The 20,696-nt window shown below is 39.1% G+C and overlaps 1 protein-coding gene across 9 annotated transcripts in view; it reads left to right on the top strand.

The window, feature by feature from the left end:
* The first annotated feature begins 426 nt into the window (after window positions 1-426).
* Window positions 427-20,696, top strand: part of trpm3 (transient receptor potential cation channel, subfamily M, member 3) — a 136,527-nt gene continuing 116,257 nt past the window's right edge. For 4 of the 9 annotated variants that reach the window (XM_067520051.1, XM_067520039.1, XM_067520049.1 and 1 more), the window contains exon 1: window positions 847-1,502. In XM_067520051.1, the coding sequence (XP_067376152.1) occupies window positions 1,299-1,502 (204 nt within the window). In that variant the 5' untranslated portion in view covers window positions 847-1,298. Of the gene's footprint in view, window positions 1,503-20,696 lie in introns of all 9 variants that reach the window. The other 5 variants (XM_067520042.1, XM_067520038.1, XM_067520055.1 and 2 more) reach the window with 4 other exon arrangements.

Below are 20,696 nucleotides of genomic sequence, written 5' to 3'. Positions count from 1 at the left end.
TTTTATCTTCTTCTTTGGCCAAAGAGTTAGATGCATTTTAGGCTTTTGTAGCCACAGCATTGTGACAAGTGTTTTCCTCGCTGCTGCACCTGAAGGGATTATTCAATTTTTCATCTTCTGTCAACTCCACAACTCCATAGCATTGCATACTATTTGGCACATCTGAAGACTTTGAGACCTGACAGAGTGAAAGAAGAACAAGACTTGGAAACAGCGGGACAATGATCAGACCTTCCATTTATTTGGTATTGTCATTTGCTCTTTTTATTGCAACAGAGGCTCTGGTGGCTTAACTCATCAACTGTGAACCATGTACATCAAAGAAGAAGAAGAAAAAGTAGGGGGGACATGTACCCCGCATAGAAAAGAAGGGGAGAGTAAGATTGTGAATGATTGTTCAGGGAGTGAGAGGATGAGGAAAGGGAGGAGATGGAGGTTTAGTAGCTGCGGGTATTCAAAGCACAGCGTTCACAGTGAGAGAGTGACTGACTGAACAGGGTGTCTGTGTCTGTGCCTCTCAGTCAGCTTAAAGCAGCTCTGCTCAACAGGAACCCTGCACTCCAGAGTCTCTTCCCTGTCTCTTCGTTTCCCTTGTCTGGTAACCTCTTTTATTTCAATTCTCCACCTTTCTTGCTGTCATCTGCTCATTCCTCCTCTTATTTTTGGTTTATTTTCTCCCTGCGTTGAAGCCCATTTCACCTGGCTCTTAATATCGTCCCCTCCACCCCCCACCGCCTCTGCTTTCCCTCCCTCTCGGTTACCCTTGCCTTGTTTCCCTCTCTCTCTCTCTCTCTCTCTCTCTCTCTCTCTCTCTCTCTCTCTCTCTCTCTGTGTGAAGAGGGAATACTGCATCAACAGCCAAGCCACAGTAACAGCACATGCAACAGGGTGAAGACAGCACCTTCTGCTTCACCACCTCTACTCTCCTCTTCGCCACCTGACTAGCATCCCCCCAGAGGAAGACTACAGGCAAGAAGAGCACAGGAGTGCAGCTGAAAGACCCCTGTTACTGAACGACCTGCTACCCCACGGCTTTTGATCAAGAGATCAAAAGAGGAAAAAAGTAAATAAACGGGGCGCAAGGAGTCGGAAATTTCTGTTGATCAGTCTTTTGAAGTGAAAAAGAGGACTTAAATAAAAAGACGAGAGGCCAAGGCAATCAGGCTAGTTCAGTAGGCAGCACAGTGAAGAACGAAGTGATGATGCCACCTGTAGCACGAGTTTAATCAAAGAACAGCTTCCTTGACTTAGCCGACTGCTCCTTCTCCCACATTGCTTGGAGCAGATTTCTAACACCAATGGCATCCAAAAAGAAGTGGGCTGAGCGGCGGGAGTTGCGAATGGAGCGGACATTTTCCACCCGGGATGATTCATCTGTTGCGTCTGGGACATCTGGACCAGGTCGTCCCACCACCAGGGGGCGTTTCTCAGAGTCCTGGAAGAGGCTGAGCTCCAGAGGGGGGTCAACCAAGAGGGGGGTGCTCAACTCTCAGCAGCCACCGGTAAGATCTTTGGAGGATACACAGCCCCCCTCTACATGTTCCCCCAAAGATTAATCAATGGCCTGGGTGCTGTGAAGGAAATGGGACAGGAAAGGCTGGTGTCACAATACCAGTTTGCCTGGGAGGGAGTTGAGCAGCAGTGAGGGATTAGGTCTAAATAGGTTAAAGAATTTGGGAGAATAAGTTGTCTGTTAGTTAAATGCATTTAAACATATAATTCATCAGGAGATGATTCACTTTGTGGTGCCTGAAGGCATCAAGTATTACCCATGATAACATACTGTTTTTGCTTCTGTGCAGCTGTTTTTAGCTTTAAATAGTGATCCATCACCAGTTACCTTGGAAACCAGATACTGTATTCTGAACATAATGTTATATTTTTATTTCTTATAAACATACTCTTTATTGTAAACATGTCAGATTATTCAGCATGTTCTTTGTGCTAGGTTATCAATGCTAGTCACCTATTACTGCGTCATAATATTATGGTACTCTTGATGTACTATTGGTGATATTAGTGTCTGTACTCCATATATATAATGAGTAAATTGACCCCCTGTAGATATTTAATTAAGAAGGTAAAACTGGGGCAGTGGTTTAAACTATGAAATAAGCTACATTGTGTGTTGTTTATCTGTTCAAAGGTAATCTAGAGGATAATGAGCAGTGTTTGAGTAGTCGAGATATTTACATTTTTTATAGATCAACTACAATTTTACAGTCACAGTATTTGTACTAGAGTGCAGACCAGTGTTTGTTTGCCAGATGGTTTTAGTGGCTAATAACTAATGACAGTTTGCTGTAAAATGTTGTTTAACATTATGCCTCTACAAAGCTGATGCCAATATAAGGAAATATAAAATTGTTTGCTGGTAATGAAGAAACATTATGTAAATATCATCTAAACAGCTAAATGTTGGGAAGCTTCAAATTACTTGGATTCAGCTTTTGTACATGGTGCAAAGTCACATTTACATTAGTAGTTGAAACAGCTGAAAGATCAGAAAAGAAATACTGTACTTGTTCTTGTACTTTTCACAAAACTTGTGAAAGCAACATATTTTAACCAGTGTTACGTCCGATACTGCCCTTGTGTAGAGTCTTTTTTTTTTGTCCTTTTGGCTCTTCCCCAGGTTCGCCACAGCGGATCATTGTCCGCTTGTTGATTTGGCACAGTTTTTACGCCGAATGCCCTTCCTGACGCAACCCTCCCCAATTTCTACCGTGCTTGGACCGGCACCTCAGACTGGTTGAGCAGGTGGGGAGATGTGGAAAAATGTCTACAGTAGATGTATTTTTAATTAAGTTACGAGGACAAAAGTTGACTGCAAACTCAGCTCCGCTAAAGTTCTTATATAATTTTACATTTCTTATTTATTTATGACATTAGCTATAAGTGAGGGGGATCTACAGTGACTAGACCTTTAGATGAAGCTTCATTGAACGGAGTTAGCTGCATTTTCCTCTCTAAGCTCTACAGTCTGTGTTCTCTCAATCAAGGATTTCACCATCTGTGCTTTGTTCGCCTTTTTGTTTTATTTCTGTTCTTTTCAGTGCATTTTGCTCTGCTGAAGTACAAGTTACTAGTTACTGCCATGTTTGCTTTGGCACAACACCAAGCGAGAATTTGGGTTCTTGCGGGATTTGCAAGTTTGTCTGCCAGTTCTTCCCACACTCCAGCCAGTCATCAGTTGTATGCTCGTTCAAGAATGTCAAAGACACCGTGCTTAGGTTTAAACTGCCCAGTCTTTCTTAACTAGTCTTCAATTGCGTCCCCAGCCTTTATCTTTGCTCCTGCTTTTTGCACCAGCATTAACTGTCCAGTGTCTCTAATCAACTCAAATCAAAATGTACTTGTACTGAGTCTGGTACTGGGTGATCCCTAGATACACTTAAAAATTTGGTATTCTGTTATTAGAATTATTGTCAAAACTTTGTGAATGTGTGACTCTAATATACAGTATGATACAAATCTTTTCTTCTGGTATTTCACTTCATTTTTAACTTCTTGCTTGTCCCCTGCATCTGCACTAGGGTTGTTATCATGTTCTCACTGATTAATGTCTTTTACAATTTTCCCTTAGTCATTGTGGCAGCAACAAAGCTTTTCTGTGATGTGGATTTGATGGATCTGGGGTCCAATCCACTCTATTTTTAGATTGTTAACTTCCCTGATGTTAAGAGATCAAGGTTAGAATAACAAAATTGTGGCGGCTGGTGCTCATAGACCATTACGTTTAGCCAATCTGTATATTTGGCAGCGATATCTGAGCTAGAAGATGTGTGGGACACAGAGATATGCACGATCGGAGCTATGAGATCCATTTCTGGTTTTTCCGTTTTGCCCCTGTAACCAGTGTTATTTTGTTTTGCACACATATTCTGATTCACAAAATCCCAGAGGAAATGTTTTTAAGCAGTACTTACTGTGAGATAGTGGGTTGTCAGCCAGTTGTTTTCACAGATGTGTTAAAGAATAAGTAAACATGTTAATTTTTAAAAACTGAAATGTTATATTTTATAACATTATAACAAGTGTGAGTGTTTGTGTTTATGTGCACAGAGAACCAAAGCTTGGTCTGCTGAGATTTGTGTTGCTTAGATGTGAATCACAGAGTGATAGTATGATAAACACAACTGCAAGTCTCAAATCATTAGACACTTCGAATCATTAGTCGTTTGTAATGGCCACATCTGTGTGTGTGTGTGTGGGGGGTGTGTGTGTGTGTGCCTGTCTGTGTTGGTGTGTGTATGTTACTAAGTTTCTGACTGATCCTGTGTGAATGACTGAATGAGTGAGACAGGGTGAGGGACAGAAATTGGAGGAGAAAGGGAGAGATTGAGAATTATTCTACAGACGCTTTGAAAATCCTATAATCAATGATAGTGCTGAATGAATGAAAGATGTGGAGAATTAGACACCAAGACCGATAGTGAGAGTGATGGGAAAGACAATTCAATACTGTGGATTTAAGGTTGTGTCTGTACCCTGAATGCTTGTGTCATGTGAGTCTGATCCTTTGAGAAATTATTACACTGGGACATCCTGGGATGGTATCGAAAAATGCTAAAAAAAAATTTTTAGATAATTTTAAATGCTAAATAGATTATATTACACGCAGGCACAGCTACACAGAATGGGTATGAGGGATGACTGTAAATGTTCAAAATGTGATACAGCAGAAGGATCTTTGATTCATCTGCCATGGGACAACAATAAAGTCAAAGAGCTGTGGTTCAGCATAACTGAACAGGCAATGATCCACACCAACATAGATTTTCAGCTCACAGCACTAACACCCGTACTGGGGGACTTGCATATATTTAGCACAGTGTCTTGCGTGTCTATTGTGGGTCTAAATGTGCCTATCACTCTTTATGGTCCCAAATAAAATATTGATAATTGAACTGAAGACAATACTTCAACAAGCAGAGAATGGATTACAGATATTATCAAGTTAGAAAAGGTAGGACGTTAGACATAAATACACTAATACAGTGAAAACATCCTTAATGCCATTTTTAAACATAATACATTTTTTAGGGTTCTTCTGACAGAACTGTTTTAAAAAATATGTGTAGCATTTTGCATAAGCTGTAATGGCAGAGAGTAAAAGGAAGGTAGGGATTGAGTTAGAAAGTTTAATAGGAACCACATATTTGTTATGTGTTTTATTGAATGTTGGTGAAGTCAGTGATGAACCGTGGCAATCCATTTGACTTTTCTTCTAACAGACCTGCTCATTCCAAGTAGTGAAATATACCACTACATCATCAAGGTACACGGTACAGTTACTAAGTCCGTTTAAGACTATGTTCATGAGTTGTTGGAATGTGTCAGGGGTGTTGCATATCCCAAGTACTTTAGAAAACAATTCTGGGCCACAAAGGTGGAAACTTCCGAAGCACTGTTAAAGGTATTTGCCAATAGCCCTTAAGCAAGTCCAGCTTACTCACAAACTTTGCATCACCTACATTGTCGACACAGTCCTCCTTTCGGGGAACTGGATAGTAATCAGGAACCATGACTGTGTTTACCTTCTTAAAGTCAGTGTGACAATCCATTAGACTTTTCCACTAACAGACAGTGGGCGACTGTGGCACAGGAAGGTAGAGTGGTTGTCTACCAATCTCACAGTTGTTGGTTCAATCCCCGGCTCCTCCGGTCACATGTCGAAGTGTCCTTGAGCAAGACACTGAACCCCAACTTAGTTGCTCCTGGTGAGTGTTGGCCAGCTGCATAGCAGCTCCCCCATCGGTGTATGAGTGTGTGTGTGATTGTGAGTGTGAATGGGTAAATAAGAAGCAGTGTAAAGCGCTTTGAGTGCCAATAGGTAGAAAAGCGCTATATAAGTGCAGACCATTTACCATTTACCATTACATGGGAAACTCCATGCACTGCAGCTTTGTACCTTGAGTCCATTCTGAAAAAGATAATCAGTCTCAGATTTCAAAAGGGCTCCCTTTTTTATATTGGCCCTGTACGGATGTTGTCTTAGGGGCTTGATTTTTTAACATCAATACAATGTTTTGGTGATATTTGTACGAGCCGGAGTGTCATTAAGAATGGTGGAGAAATCTGACTCTAACTCTATGAGATCATTTTGTTGATCAAGAGGGAAAGAGTTTCAATTTTTCAGGTTAGTCAACCGAACTGTTTGATGCACCATGGGCAAGCTACGCAACCCATCATCTTCTCAAACATCTGTTACAATGCCCAGCACTGTTAATAGCATACTAGTGATTTTTTGTTCGCAAACGAGCTGTCTCTAAGAGCCAATTCTTTGTAGCGAAAGAGAAGAGCTGACTCCCATTGGGAAGAGCGGAATCCCCATCTGCTCTTGCTCAGCTCTGCTGAGAATCCATGCAGACAGGGGTGGGGACTTTATTTTAATGGGCACCAAATGCGACGAATCAGATGCCAGGACAGATTAGGATCATACCATTATGTGAAAGAAGGTAGGGGGCTGACACGTATACAGTAACAAGAGTAACTGTAATACTTTTGGTAAAGAAAAAAAAAACTATAAAAACACAAATAAAAAAATTGCTTACCAACACACAAACCATTCATAATTGCTAAATTAGGTTAAAATATAAGGCTTCAAATGATACTAAATTAAGAGCCATTTGGCGTAAAAGCCAGCTCTATTAAGGAAACCAAGCCAAAAGACCGGGATCTTTGAAAATAGCCATCAGCGTATCATATGAGGCTGGAGAATGTTTCACAGTTAGTGAGTGCACCATGGGAGGATGTCCTGGCATGATATAACTGCAGCATATTAATGTTGCAAACTTGCTGCTTAGGTTTGCGGTCAGGTGTGTAAATTATGTAGTCCCTTTCACTTAGTTTCCTATGAAGTCTACATGGTCCTGTAAACTTTTACCTAGAGTGGGACCATCAGTAGCTAACAATGTTAACACTTAATCTCTAGGCTCAAAAGCCATTTGATAGTAGCTTCTGATTTACCACGTGTCTCTCTCACAGTCTGATTATCCTTGTAGAGGCCGTCATCCCTGCTACGACCTGTTTGAAAACAATACTTTTGTAACATGCTCTTTAATGTCAAGTGTAACGCTCAAGTGCACCTTGAGCTTTCAGGGTGGTATGGAGGTCACATGATGCACACGTAACTCTCCCATTTCCTGTTGAAACACACGGGAGAGGAAATGGAACCTTGGTCGCTCTGGCTCTCTTACCCAAGCCAAAAGTAGAAAAAACTTTGTTAGTGTATTGTCAACGGCAGGGGCTGTCATTTTCTGCAGAGGTATAGCCTCCAGGCAGGGTGTGGCTCACGAAATTTTTAGCGAGTACAAGTGGCCGGACTTCGTGACAGGGGTCCAACACAGTCAATAATGATCCTATGATATGGTTGACCTATCACTGGGGTTGACTGTAACGCTGCTTTTAGGTATAATTTGGTTAGGATGCCAGTTACTGGCAAACATGACAACTACGGCAAAATTTGCTGTAGTTGCATAAACATCCTGCTTTAACCCTGGACAAAAAAAGTACTTCAAAATGGAGCGGTACGTTTTAATGACTCTTAAGTGACCAGACCAAGCGTTCATGTGATACCGACCATGTGTCACTGAGCCTCAAAAATGAATGTGTGATAACACGGATCGGGCAGGTGTAAATTATTCCTGTGTCTAGTTTTCGTTTTAACAAAACCAGGGGTAGGTTTACTGAATGTCTCTAGCCTGTCCCATTTTTTCTTTAATGTGAAGCAATTAGTGATGATGTGCCCAGGCTTGTGACAGTAAAAGCATTCCCTTGCCTCTGATTTTGGGTTGTCTGGTTTTAACTCTCGGGTCTCCTGGATCTTTGGTGAGCTCTGGGTCTCTGTTGTGGTTACAAATACAGGCTTGTAAGTTAATATATATTCACCTGCTAAAAAAGCAGCAGAGGACTTTCTGTTCATTCAAATAGGTAAAAATGTGTTCAAGTATACATTTCTTACACTTATCCAGCAAAATGGCCACTCTGTTATCTGTTATTTTTATAAGACTGATACCATTTATAAACATGTCTTCCTTGTCCTGGCAAAGAGAAGATTTGCGTAAATTCCTAATTTTCTGTTGATAAGCCTCTGGCACATGCTCATTAGCACACAGCACTGCTGTCTTTAGTTTGTCATATTCTAGAAAAAAGGGAGTGCTGCAACGATCTCCTGTGCTTTACCATGCAATTTGCTTTGAATCAGTAGCAGTCAAACATCCTCTGGCCACTGCAAAGCTACAGATATATGTTCAAATGCAGCAAAGTAAGCATCCACTTCTGATTCTCTAAAGGATGGGAACAGGGAAATGTGCTTACTCACATCAAATGTAGGTGGAGCAGAAACAGGCGCAGGAGCTACTGAATGTGCAGCTGATTGGGTCTTAAGATCCAACTGCAGAGTGCGAACTGTATCTGCTTCGATTTGCAGCCTTTGAACTTCTAACTGAGCCTGTCGTTTCTGAGCTCTTTCCTGGGCCTCGAGCTGCAGTCGAGCTAGCCGAATTTTTAGGTGAGCATCAGCCTTGGACCCAGAAGCAGTAAAGGGAGACGGATTGAGACGAGGAAGAGTAAACAGGATTTTCCCCAGCTCACCTCTCTCAACATCCTCTCCGGTGCTTGTGTCAGCTGGAGAATCAACCTCTGCCTTGCCCACGCCTGGTACAGCCGTACTGACGTACAAGCTCATTTAAAGCAGGAAACTGTAATACAATAGCTCCACGCTCAGTCAGTGTCTTAATTATTAGTGACTTCAAAAATCAATATTATAAAGTGTAGCAATTTGCACTAAATCTATCTTTTTGCACTTCTCCAGTAGTTCCAACCTTGGAGAATCTATGAAGCCTTACAGGAAAAATGAAGCGATCTTAACGCTTTCTCCACAATGTCCTGTAAACAGATGAAAGGAGGAGCAGAAGTGCACACAGGGTTGCAGGGTGACACCTTTTACTCCTAAACACTCTTTGGTTTACAGAAAGTTTATTTTGCCACCGACTTGCAGAGAATACACAAACCTGAAAACTCAGCAACTTTAAATTTGGCCTCTGTCATAGAAGTAAAGTTACCGCGACCGCTGATCTAAGCTGCTGTTTGACATTTTAACAGCAACAGCCACTGCTCAATGAGAAGCAAAAAGAGAAGCTTCTCTACCCTTATTTTTTACACTGAGATGTACCGATCCCATCTAGAGGGTTGGCACAGCTGATCCATGCAGTTTTTAAAAAGCGATTGATGTCTGCAAAATAAACCCAATCAAATTCCAATGCTTACTGTAACTGTGATGTGTTCTGTCATTCTCAAGCTGCTAGTTTTTAAGCACTGCTTCTCTCCTTTACGGTACGTGCTACAGTGCAGTTTTCTGCTACATAGGAGAACATTTGTGTGTGAATCTAAAAATGTATTTGTAGTTATTTCAGCTGTGACTAATGACCAATACATTTGTCAACAACTTGTTGATTACTCCTCTTTGTTGCAAATCAAAATTGTTTGTGAGACAAGATATTTCACTGTAACACAGTTATATAGCTGTAAAAGTAGTTTAAAGCTACAGTGAAGGGAAACATTTTGTCCCTAGAGGATTCCATGTCATGTCGGCTACAGAAGCTGTCTTTTAGCCGTATCATATTTATCATTTAATCTTAAGTTAATGTTTTTGAACCAGGGCAAATATATTCTTCATACTGTGTGTGTGATCCGTGAGCATCTGTAGAAGTGTGTGATAAAGTGTGTGTCTCAGTTTGTTTCAGTTTGCTTTTCCTCTTTGCCATGTAAATGCCCTGCAGTTCATCAAACCATCTGTGAATCACGGAGGCACAGCTAGAGAAATCCCCTGTCCCTTTTACAGCAAAACAGAAAGGTTTTACAGGTTTAAGTAGTGTGGGTGTGCATGTGTTATGTCTGTGTGTGGGTTTTGTGTGCTTCACTGTGTGTCTGAACCAGAATGTCATTAGCACCCTCCCTTGGAGAATATGGCAATTTGAAGCATGATGGTAGTGTCAAAGCCTTGCAGCTCACACAAACACCCCAATGCTTTTCGTCTGCAATGAGCCTCATCTCATGTCACAGTGGGACCACAGCAGTTTTTAAAACAGACATTTTGCCCACTGTGATCACCTCTGGCACCAGAGAATGAATTCAATTGCTCCAATGACGCATTTGTCTCTTTTCCTCTGTGGTTTTTAGTCGCTCTGATTAGGCTCATTGGTGCTCACTGTGTGCATCTTAGGATTTTGCTCGTTAGGAAAAATAACCAATTAAAAGTTACCTCAAGTTTTAAGCTATTTAAACTAAAACACAGCCAGTTGTCCACACGTGCCATCAATCAAATGTATACCACCTGTACACACATGCTGCACTGTCATTATGACAATGCTAATAAGACTGTTCTTATTAAACTTACAGATCATTATTAATCAACTGTTGAATTAAAGCTCATTGTTTAGTTTTCTAACTAATCACTTTCATGGCATCATTCATGGCCCCTGCTGGTAGCTATTTTTTGTGAACCATCCTTAAAAACTGCGTGTAACAGCAGAAAGGATTTTGGAAAGAACAAAAAAGCAGCTAAAAACAAAAACAAAACAGATGTTGTCTAACAAGTTTGCTATATTGAATAAAATGTGATATGACAATTTTGTGTTAACAAGCTTTATTTCACAAACTACGCATCATTTTAAATGTTTTTGTTTTGCATTAGTAAAATGCATTTACTCAAGCACTGTATTTAATTTGAGGTTTGTAGTACAAAGTACATTTCACTAGTGTTACCATTTTATGTTATTTATTTACTCCTCCATGTCAATGTTGGACTATTTAAAATTCTACGTTTATTTGAAAGCTTTAGTTACTTTCAGATGCAGATTTTCTATTACCAATAAAAAACTATAATATTATGATGTATTATTATGGATTAACAATTTTGCAGAACATAAAGTGGTTACAGACCTAAATGGTAACTTATATCGTGCTTTTATCCAAAGTGCTTTAAGATTTTGATTCCCATTCACACACACACTCACACACCGATGGCAGTTGCTGCCATGCAAGGTGCTCACCTGACCCACCGGGAGCAACTTGGGGTTCAGTGTCTTGCCCAGTGACACTTTGACGTTTAGCCAGGAGCAGGGATCAAACCACTGACCCTGTGGTATGTGGAAGACTGCCTTATCAACTGAGCTACAGCCGCTAAGTATGGGCTTTACCACAGGGATTGTGACAGAGAACATGCAGGCAAGATCTGAGTAGAAAGAAACTTAATGCTCAGGTCGTCTTTATTCCTTTGCATCGCTCATAGTAAAACATAACCCTTTAAAGCAGCCATTCATGGACAGCGCTGATTTCTCTCACAGGAAACTGGTGCAAGCAGTACAAACTTGTTCAGTGTTCTTTTGTTCATATAGGACAAGTGTCCCCTTTTTATCACAGTGTGCAATGCAGAGATATCAAAATATCCCACTTTTACTGATAAGATTATGTCATCAGTTTGTCACTGTGCTCTTGTAATCTGAGAGTCCATGGGTGGAGAAAAGTGAAGCATTGTGGGAATTTGAGTCGGGTGAATGTGAATCTGTGTAACTTGATTTCTTTTTATGGCAAGAATACTTAAATGCAGGCTGATACACTAATTGTTGCTGCTGAATTGTCGATGTAGATCCCTCAAACAATATCTCACCATTTCATTATGCTGTATATTAACATAACAACCTCTTCATTTGACCTCTGCTCTCTAGTATCAGTCTAGTGAGGACTATTGATTTTTCATTGCATCAGTGCAAGGGGACCAAATTGTGTTTTCTTGAAAATTCAATTTGTGCTTTTCGGATTTCCTTTATCCTCGGGGAACAAAACTGAAAATGTGTGAATGCATGTGTCATATTCTTATTACAATGAATCCAAGTGTGATATTACTCTATGAGGCATAGGTCGGAAAGAGGTTGCAAGTTGTGTCCGTTCCTATGGAAACGGGGCATCGTTTAGAAATTTGTATTTTTAGAGGGCTTGCTTTGGAAACAATGATCAGTGCTCAGACAGTTAAAAGTGTTGCACTGTGATTATAGTGGAAAATATGTGCTGCTTGGTAGCAAAAAATGTTTCATCCCATTCTATTTAATACTCGTTTAATTGTTATATATTTCTTACTTTTGCTTATATTAATTTACAACAAATTGAATGTGTTTCTATGGAAATTATCAGAAGAATAAAAAACTAAAACGTATTACAGTCAAATACACACATGAAAAGAAATGTCTTATTTAAATACAGCAAAATTCAAGTGACAGCTTTTACACTGCATATGATGTGATAGCTAAAGGTAGTTGCTTTGGATGCAAATTAAAGTATGTTGATCAGGGCAGCAAAGGATATTTTCAGAATCCTATAAATGTGACACAAACACACAGAAAAATAAACAAACATAGAGCTCTTATTACTGGACAAGCTCAGATTCAGCCATATCACTGTCTAATAATTTGACAGAGGGGTCCGCTGACATGGGGTCACCAGTGGGGAGGGAATAGTGAGAAGAGTGCACATCATAGGGGCTGCCAGTTCTGACTGTGCTTGTGCTGCACCTAAGGATAACTGGGAGAAATGGGCAAAATTGTCATCATTGTTTCATGTTGATCGACATTAATAACTATCAATATATACTTTCTTAACACTGTTAAGTAAGAAGTATCTTACTCAATCTGACACCTTTATTTTCAATGAGTTAATTGCTCGATTGAAGTTTTTTCAAATCAATTGAGATCCTCCAGAGTGAAGATGTATCACTCTATTATATTTCCTGTACTGTAGCTACAGTACATTAACAGTTAAGTTAAAGAGTGGAGCATTTTTCACAAACAAAATTCAGCTGAGTAAACACTGGTTACACAGACAGTTAAAATTCATTGATTACCATAGGATAATCTGATTATATGACTTATTTTTTCTCTTTTATGTTTCTCAGATGAACACACATTTCATGTGTAATTTCATGTTAACAAAAACACCTCTTTTCCATATCAAGTATTCAGTTAAGATATTGTAGTTGTCTCTCATTATTACAACCCAAATTCCAAAAAAGTTCCTGCCAGATCATTTGATCTGAGGTTTGGTAGTTTCTAGATCTGTCTTATCCACACTCGTGGTTATTTTTAATAACTGTTCCTGACCTTACTTAAGTTACTGTTTTATCTGGTTTGCATCTGTTCTTTTGTCTATGCTCAACTTTGAGAGTGCGTTAGTTGTCCCAGACCGGTTCAAGTTTATCCTCCTTAGTTACAAAGTATTTCTGGTCCTGTTTTTGTGTTTAGTTTTTCCTAGATTCAGGGCTTTTTCTGTATTTTGTATTATTTCCTTCTAAAACCAAGTCAGCTTTTTTCCTCTCTCCTGGAATGATCTTTGGTTAGCTCTCTTAATATCCTGCGTGGTGTTTTTTTTTAAAGAAAGCTTTTAATTTCTTCCAACCACTTTGCTCTGGTTTGCAGCCTTGTCCAGGCTATTAGTTTATGTATTTGTGTTCAAATGCGGATTCTGACTTTAAGTTGACGTTATTATCTGAAATGTGGTTTGGTATTTGTTTTGAAACTTTAGTCTTACTGCACTAATTTCATGTTGGATTTTCTATAGATATGTTTTGTGTTCATTTTCTGATTCAGATTCACCCTTGCTAAGTTCCTTAGTGCCAGTTTCTAGATTCTTATTAGTTCCTTACAGTCTTTTGACACACCTGTCTTCAAACTTCTGCATTGAGTTTTGTTCTTTCCCTTGTGTCTCTGATTAAAGTTCTCTTTAACCACATTTCCTCTCACTGTGTCTATTCTGGGGTCTGTTCTCATACACAAATCCTGACACAACCCATATTTTATTCACAATAGAACATAAAGAGCATATCAGATGTTGAAACTGAGGCATTTTACCATTTTTATGGGACACTTGCTAATTTTGAATTTGGTGGCAACACATTTTAAAGTTGGGACAAAAGTATTTGCTGCAAATCAAAAACAAATGGCGGAGCATTTGAAACTAATTAGGTTAATTGGCAACAGGTCAGTAACATGACTCGGTACAAAATGAACATTTTAGAGAGGATTAGCCTCTCGAATATAAAGATGGGCAGCAGTTACCTTTTAGACACAAACTATGTCCAAAAATTATAGAACAATTTTCCTCAATGTAAAATTGCGATCCCATCATCTACAGTATATCTTTAAAAGATTCAGGAAGAATCAGGAGGAATCTCTATGTGAAGGGGACAAGGCCGAAAGTCAAAGCTGGATGCATGTGATCTTCTGGCCCTCAGGTGGCACTGCATTAAAAACAGGCCTGAGGCAAAATGGATTTAAAATTTACATTTTTTTTTTTTTTTTTTGGAAAAACTATGGACGCCATGTCCTACAGACTAAAGAGGAGAGGGACCATCAATTATGTTATTAGTGAACAGTTCAAAAGCCTGCATCACCGATGGTATGGGGGTCTCTGAGTGCCTATGGCATGGGCCTCTTTCAGGGAAGGTCCTGCATATTTCAGCAAGACAATGCTAAACCACAGACTGCATCCATCACAACAACATGGCTTCAAATGAGAAGAGTCTGGGTGCTGAACTGGCCTGCCTGCAGTCCAGACCTTTCACCAATAGAAAACATTTGGTTCATCATAAAAAAAAAAATCCAGCAACAAAGGCTCAACAAGACTGTTGAGCAGTTAGAATCCTGCATCAGATAAGAATGAGGCAACATTCCTCTCCTAAAACTCCAGCAACTGGCCTCCTCACTTCCCTGACATTTATAAACAGTAGTTAAAAGAAGAGGGGATGCACACAATGGTAAACATCACCCTGTTCCAACTTGATGTGTTGTTGCCATCAAATTCAAAATGAGCTAAACTTTTTCCATGAAACGATTGGATTTCTCAATTTCGACATCTGATATGTGTTTTATGTTCTACTGTGATTAAAATATGGGTTGATGAGAATTGCAAATCATTGCATTCTGTTTTTATTTGTGTTTTGCACATTGTCCTAACATTTTGGACTTGGTCTGTCTTTTACCTGCTCCAGAGTTTAAATTGAAGAGTTATACTGTACCACCTTTGCCAAAATGTTTATTACAAAGTTCTCTTGACTTTCTCATTGACAGCATGCAGAAAATTACATTGTGGTCATATCCAAAGACTATATAACATTACCATGTAAGACAGGTGTATAAGTTGAACGGCTCATGTCGTTAGGTTTCCCCTGCTCTTATGCAAAATTTTTGTATTCGTGTAAAGTGCCTAGAGATGGCTTTGTTGTGAATTGGGGCTATATAATATATTGAAATAAATCATTACACATGTAATGGCTGCCTTACATGAGCATTTTGCCGCTTTGACATGGCCCTTTTGTCTTTTTATTACTTGTTTTTTTAGATATTATCTTTCATTATCAAAAGCGAGTTTAATGATATATGTGGGGGAAAGCCACTAGTCAGTGCAAGATAGTGCTAAAACCAAGTGTCAGGAAAGATGAATAGTACATATTGTCAGATAATAACATTTGCTGGGATCTTTTTTTTACACTATTGTCTCAGTAAGTCTGTTGGCTGTGGGTACTGTGAATAGATAAATAGCCTTTTAGTTTCAGTAGACTCATTGTTTTGAAGGAGGTGACTGCATTTTTCAAGAAGTTCTAATAATAGTTTGCATACGACCACACCAATAAAAAGTGTAGTCACTTATGGTATTTCCATAAAGTCTTCACATTCTTTCATTAAAATAGTTTATGTTTCTTCAAATTTGTCATTATCAGGATCAAGAATTGGATCTTGATCAGGGGGTGGGTTGAGTGGTCATCTATACAGGGTCTATTTTAATATATCAGCACTAAGATCTCATTAGCACTGGTGGTGAATGTATGAATGCCAGTGGTATAAACAGACACATGCTAAACCCTTGTTGCATTCAAGGATAGTGCTCATACACACACAAACAAAATAATATATTATATATATATAATATATATTATAATATAATAATATAATCAGCTCCGCTAACTTTATAGAATGGGACTGGGTTTAAATCAGGATGCTGCCTCAATGTCATAACGCTAATCAACCATTGGCAATGGATGCTAACATGCTAACTGTTTTTTTTTTTAATTGCATATTATTTATACATTATTACTAATTAAACAGAAATTCTACAGCTAGAAAAACTGGGGGGTGACAGAGACAGGTGTTTCAAAATGTAACCATAACACCAAATAAACCAGGAAGTACCAGCAGCAAAACAAAAAGCCAGGGTGCCAAAAAGGTCGTCTATCATCAGAGATTTGCCTCTCAGTAACTGTCATGCCACACCTTAGATTTCAATTTCACTTTCTATCGCTGCTGACATGCCACAGCAGCTAAGTCGTCAAAATTTTAATCTGCCTTATATGTTTCGCAGGCATACCTGTAGAAAATATAAGATCATTATTTTATGGATGCGATATTGTGAGTGTGTTTATAATGGTGTGTGTATATGTGTGTGTGTGTGAAGTGTGTTGACTGACATCCGTAGCAACAGTAGCTTGGAAACTGCCTAAAGTATCACGGAGAAATTGTTTAAGCAGTAAGTGTGGTGGGAGGTGTTAGAAAGTGGGAGAACGTGCTGAGGAGACAAAGCATCTTTAGGGAGGATAAAAGCACCTATTTTTATGTGATTGTGTTTCGAGCGAGGGTATGATACAGATAGAGCTTTAAGAGAGAGGGTTGAGGAGACAAATAATTTTGAGATGTCTCCGGGTGTAAGGAGTTACAAATAAAAGTGGCACATTTTATGTGTTTGCATCTGTCTTGTGTCTCTCACACACAGTGGGGTGTGGCCCTTTTTTTGTTGAACCCCAATTGAGGATATCTTTTCCGTAGATACCATTCAGAGCAATGATGTGGATGGTGAACCTTTCAAGCTGGGGAATAGAAAGAGCAAAATGAACTCTGGCCATGAGAATGAAAAGGTATGGAGAAGCAAAAGAGGAGAAAGGGGTCTGATAAGGTCACATGGCAAACTTTTGTTATTGTGGAAATGATTTTTCCACTTACCTTGCTGAGGTAATGACTACAACTGATCTGACAGACATCATACTTGTGTGTGGTGTGATTCCACCATGTGTACGGAAACATGCCTGATGGTGGAGAATTGTGGCCTTAAACATGCTCACCATTGCAGTTTGATTCGAGATGACTCTCTGTGCTACAGCCCGCAAAGTTTCTTTGACCTATTACTGAGTTTGCCTGCACTGTCTGCCTTTGTCTGCTTGAATTGCTAAAAATAAAAAGGAGCTGACAGGTTTTTGTAGATTAAATACCACATCCTACACTAGCAAGATCTCTTTATTTTTCTTGTAATCTTGAAAATTCCAAGCAGACAAGAAAGTCAGAAATTTTTTTTTAGACCTCATCAAATTCTGGAGGTAATTGGGATTTCATTTATCGACTCTTTTGGTTTGTTGCCTATTTCTCTTGTTTTTATCTTACCAGTCTCCAGATACATTTATCTGCCTTCTTTTCTCTGTGTGATTTAAGAGAAGGAGCAGTATTATGACAGATCCATAGTCCTTTCTTTCTCCGCAAGAGATATTTTTTTGAAGCGAACTGTAGGAGACCACCAAAAGGTGTTCATGAACTAAATTGAGAGGCTTTTTATTTATTGTATTACAAAGATTGTGGACTCTGTGTGGACTATACACACACACACACACACACACACACACACACACACACACACACACACACACACACACACACACACACACACACACACACACACACACACACACAAACATGTATAGGATAGATCCAGAATGTATGTAGTGTTTTAAAATCTAAAATTAGTAAAATGACAAATAAGATATTTTAGTTCATTATCCCCAGGGCAGGTTGGAAAATGGTGACTTGACAAAGCAACATAGCCTCTTACAAAGTAACATGATTTCAGTTGCTCCCCTTATGGATTTGTCAGATTACTGGCATGGGTCCTGATCAAAGCTTTTTTAAACCCTTCTCTAAGCAGCCTCCCTCTGAATTCCTTCCGCTAATTTATCCTCTCTCAGACAGAGGAAGAGAGCAACAGAAGTGGAGAGAGAGACAGAGACAAAAGCATTTTAGAGATGCTCAGTCATGCCTCTAGCAAAACCACTTCCATTAGACAGTTCACATTAGATTAAAGTTTTTATGGATGCAAAAAGAAATGATAATTTGTAGTTTTCAATTTCCATTACTCCTCTCTGAAACATCAAGCTGTTTTCACTGATTTTGCTGCTAGAGAATGTGTCATGATCAATCCACAACTATGGGGTTCAGAGTGGCTGCAGTTAGACTATTCTGTTTTGCCTCTACCTTTTAATGTTGAATATCAATATTTAGGGTTTCCCCCAGGTAATTGTTTGGTGGCTCAAGTACAGTTGTAAGAAAAAGTAATGGCTCTGTTTGCAATTCCCTGGTTTTCTGCATTATCGGTCATGAAATGTGATCTGATCTTCACTAAAGTCACGTACCATTAAACACAAAATTTCTAAGCTGATAAAACACACCCATTAAACATACAAAGTGATGGTAAAAAAAAGTAATGGCAACAGTGTTTTAATAACTAGTAGATCCACCTTTAGCAGCAACAAACTATTGTACCTGTGGGTAAAACCTGTGCAATGTTCAGGAGGAATTTTGGATCATTCTTCCTGTCAGAACTGCTTCAGCCTAGACACATTCTTGGATGTCTGGTGTGAACGGCTCTGTTGAGATCATTCCACAGCATCTCTACTAGGTCGAGGTCTTAGCTCTGACTGGGACACTCCAAAAGGTAAATATATCTCTACTAGATTTACTTTAATGTTTAGTCTCATTGTCCTTCTGCATCTATTTTCTTCTGAGATTCAATTGTGGACAGTTACTTTGAATTTATTCTGTAGGATACCTTGATAAACTCCACAGTGGCAGGTGGTCCAAATCCAGAGGCAGCAAAGCATCATACTTCATACTGCTGTTCTCTTTCTATGCCACATATTCATGTAGTACTGTGGGTTCTTGCCAAACAATTGTACAGTAGGTTTTCTAAGGTATCTTTATAAGACAAGGTGTAACACCTGACTCCAGTGGATGTTCAGTGACATCAGAGGCCTAATGTTAGCTTCACTTTTTCCACCACCACATTGTAAGTTTAAAGATAAAGACATAATAAGGCATAAAATAAAGACATAAAAGGTCATGACTGTTAGTGTTTTATCATTTTAGAAATATCGTGTTTACTGATATTTGTGACTTTGGTGAAGATCAGGGCCTGTATTTACTAAGCATTACAGAAGTACTCCAAGGTATCAAGGTTTTTAAAAGTTAACTCAGTATAAAAATACAGAATAAGTACTAAATACTAAAAATAAATGAATTAATAATATTTTGTTTTTTCATATTTGTGACTTTGGTGAAGATCAGATCACATTTCATGACCATTATATAGAGAAAACCAGGAACTAGCAAATAGTACTTTTTGTTGCGACTGTAAATGGTATAGTAACCATAGCATCGAAAATCCTGGAGGTGCTGATAGAAGTTCAGGTGGTAAACACAGTACAATCTTTAATCTTTAAAACTTTTGTTTAAAACGTCTGTCTAGTTTGTGGTTATGAACTTAATTTTAACCTGGTGCCTGAACAGCATTACAGCTTAGAGGTCTTCCACAGATATCATCACCTGATCAATCAAATATTTTCTTCTGCTAAGCTGGCTTTGATCCTGACATATCCCCTTATCAATGCAGTTACCGTAGTAGCTGACAATACATTTGCATCACTCATTAAACACATGGCCTTTCCTGTGATGTAATGTCTCTGCAACTTTTTCCTCAAGTTTAATATTATATTTCATAAAATTATAAATATTACTATTGCACAGATGCTATTTATTTAAGGAAAGCTGTCTCACCTTCAGCGTACTGAAGGAAGGATATATTTTGTTTATGTAAATTTAGATATCTTTGAATAGAGACCTGATGATCTAAAACCCATGTTGTATCTTCTCTTTGAACTGTGGCTTTGAAGCTCTTCTTTCTGATGCCATGAGCTCTGGGCTTTGAGGTTAAGCTTATCCTCATATGTATTTCCTGGTGTGCCGATGTGGCCATAATGATCGCCATAAAAGCCATTACCAGGAGTCCTGGGGCCACAGGGTTGTGGGTCTAGCTTTATTACACCACCCTGCAAGATGGTAATTACACTATGTCTATGTTGCTACGGCAACATTGAGGTTCTCAACAACTAATTCAGAATTTATGTCAGGGCAATGTGACATTTTGTTTTCATACACAGAATTGCAGGTAGCCATTCAATCTGTGTGTGTGTGTGTGTGTGTCTGTGTGTGTGTGTGTGTATGTGAGCATATGCACATTTCAGCTTTTGAACCTGTACATATATGTGCCACTTCCTAACAGGGTCTCATTTCAAAAGCCCTTTTGTTCCCAGAAACCCCGTCGTATTGCTGTTAAGCCTGCCTGTCCTTAAGGCACCTCTGTCTATTTACAATAAACTAAAAAATGCTGCCCTTAATGGGCTCCAGTGTTTATTTTACCACACGCTCCCCAGTATCAGCGATGTGATGTTGTGATGATTATTGACATAGATTTTCTGTCACTTTCAAAACAATAGTCATTAAACAAAAGGTTAAACACCAATGCTCTTTTGCCTGTTCTGCAAATTCGGACTC

This window comes from Channa argus, chromosome 11 (genome assembly GCF_033026475.1).
Source record: "Channa argus isolate prfri chromosome 11, Channa argus male v1.0, whole genome shotgun sequence".
NCBI lineage: Eukaryota > Metazoa > Chordata > Actinopteri > Anabantiformes > Channidae > Channa > Channa argus.
This window is presented reverse-complemented; position numbering and strand designations above follow the sequence as displayed.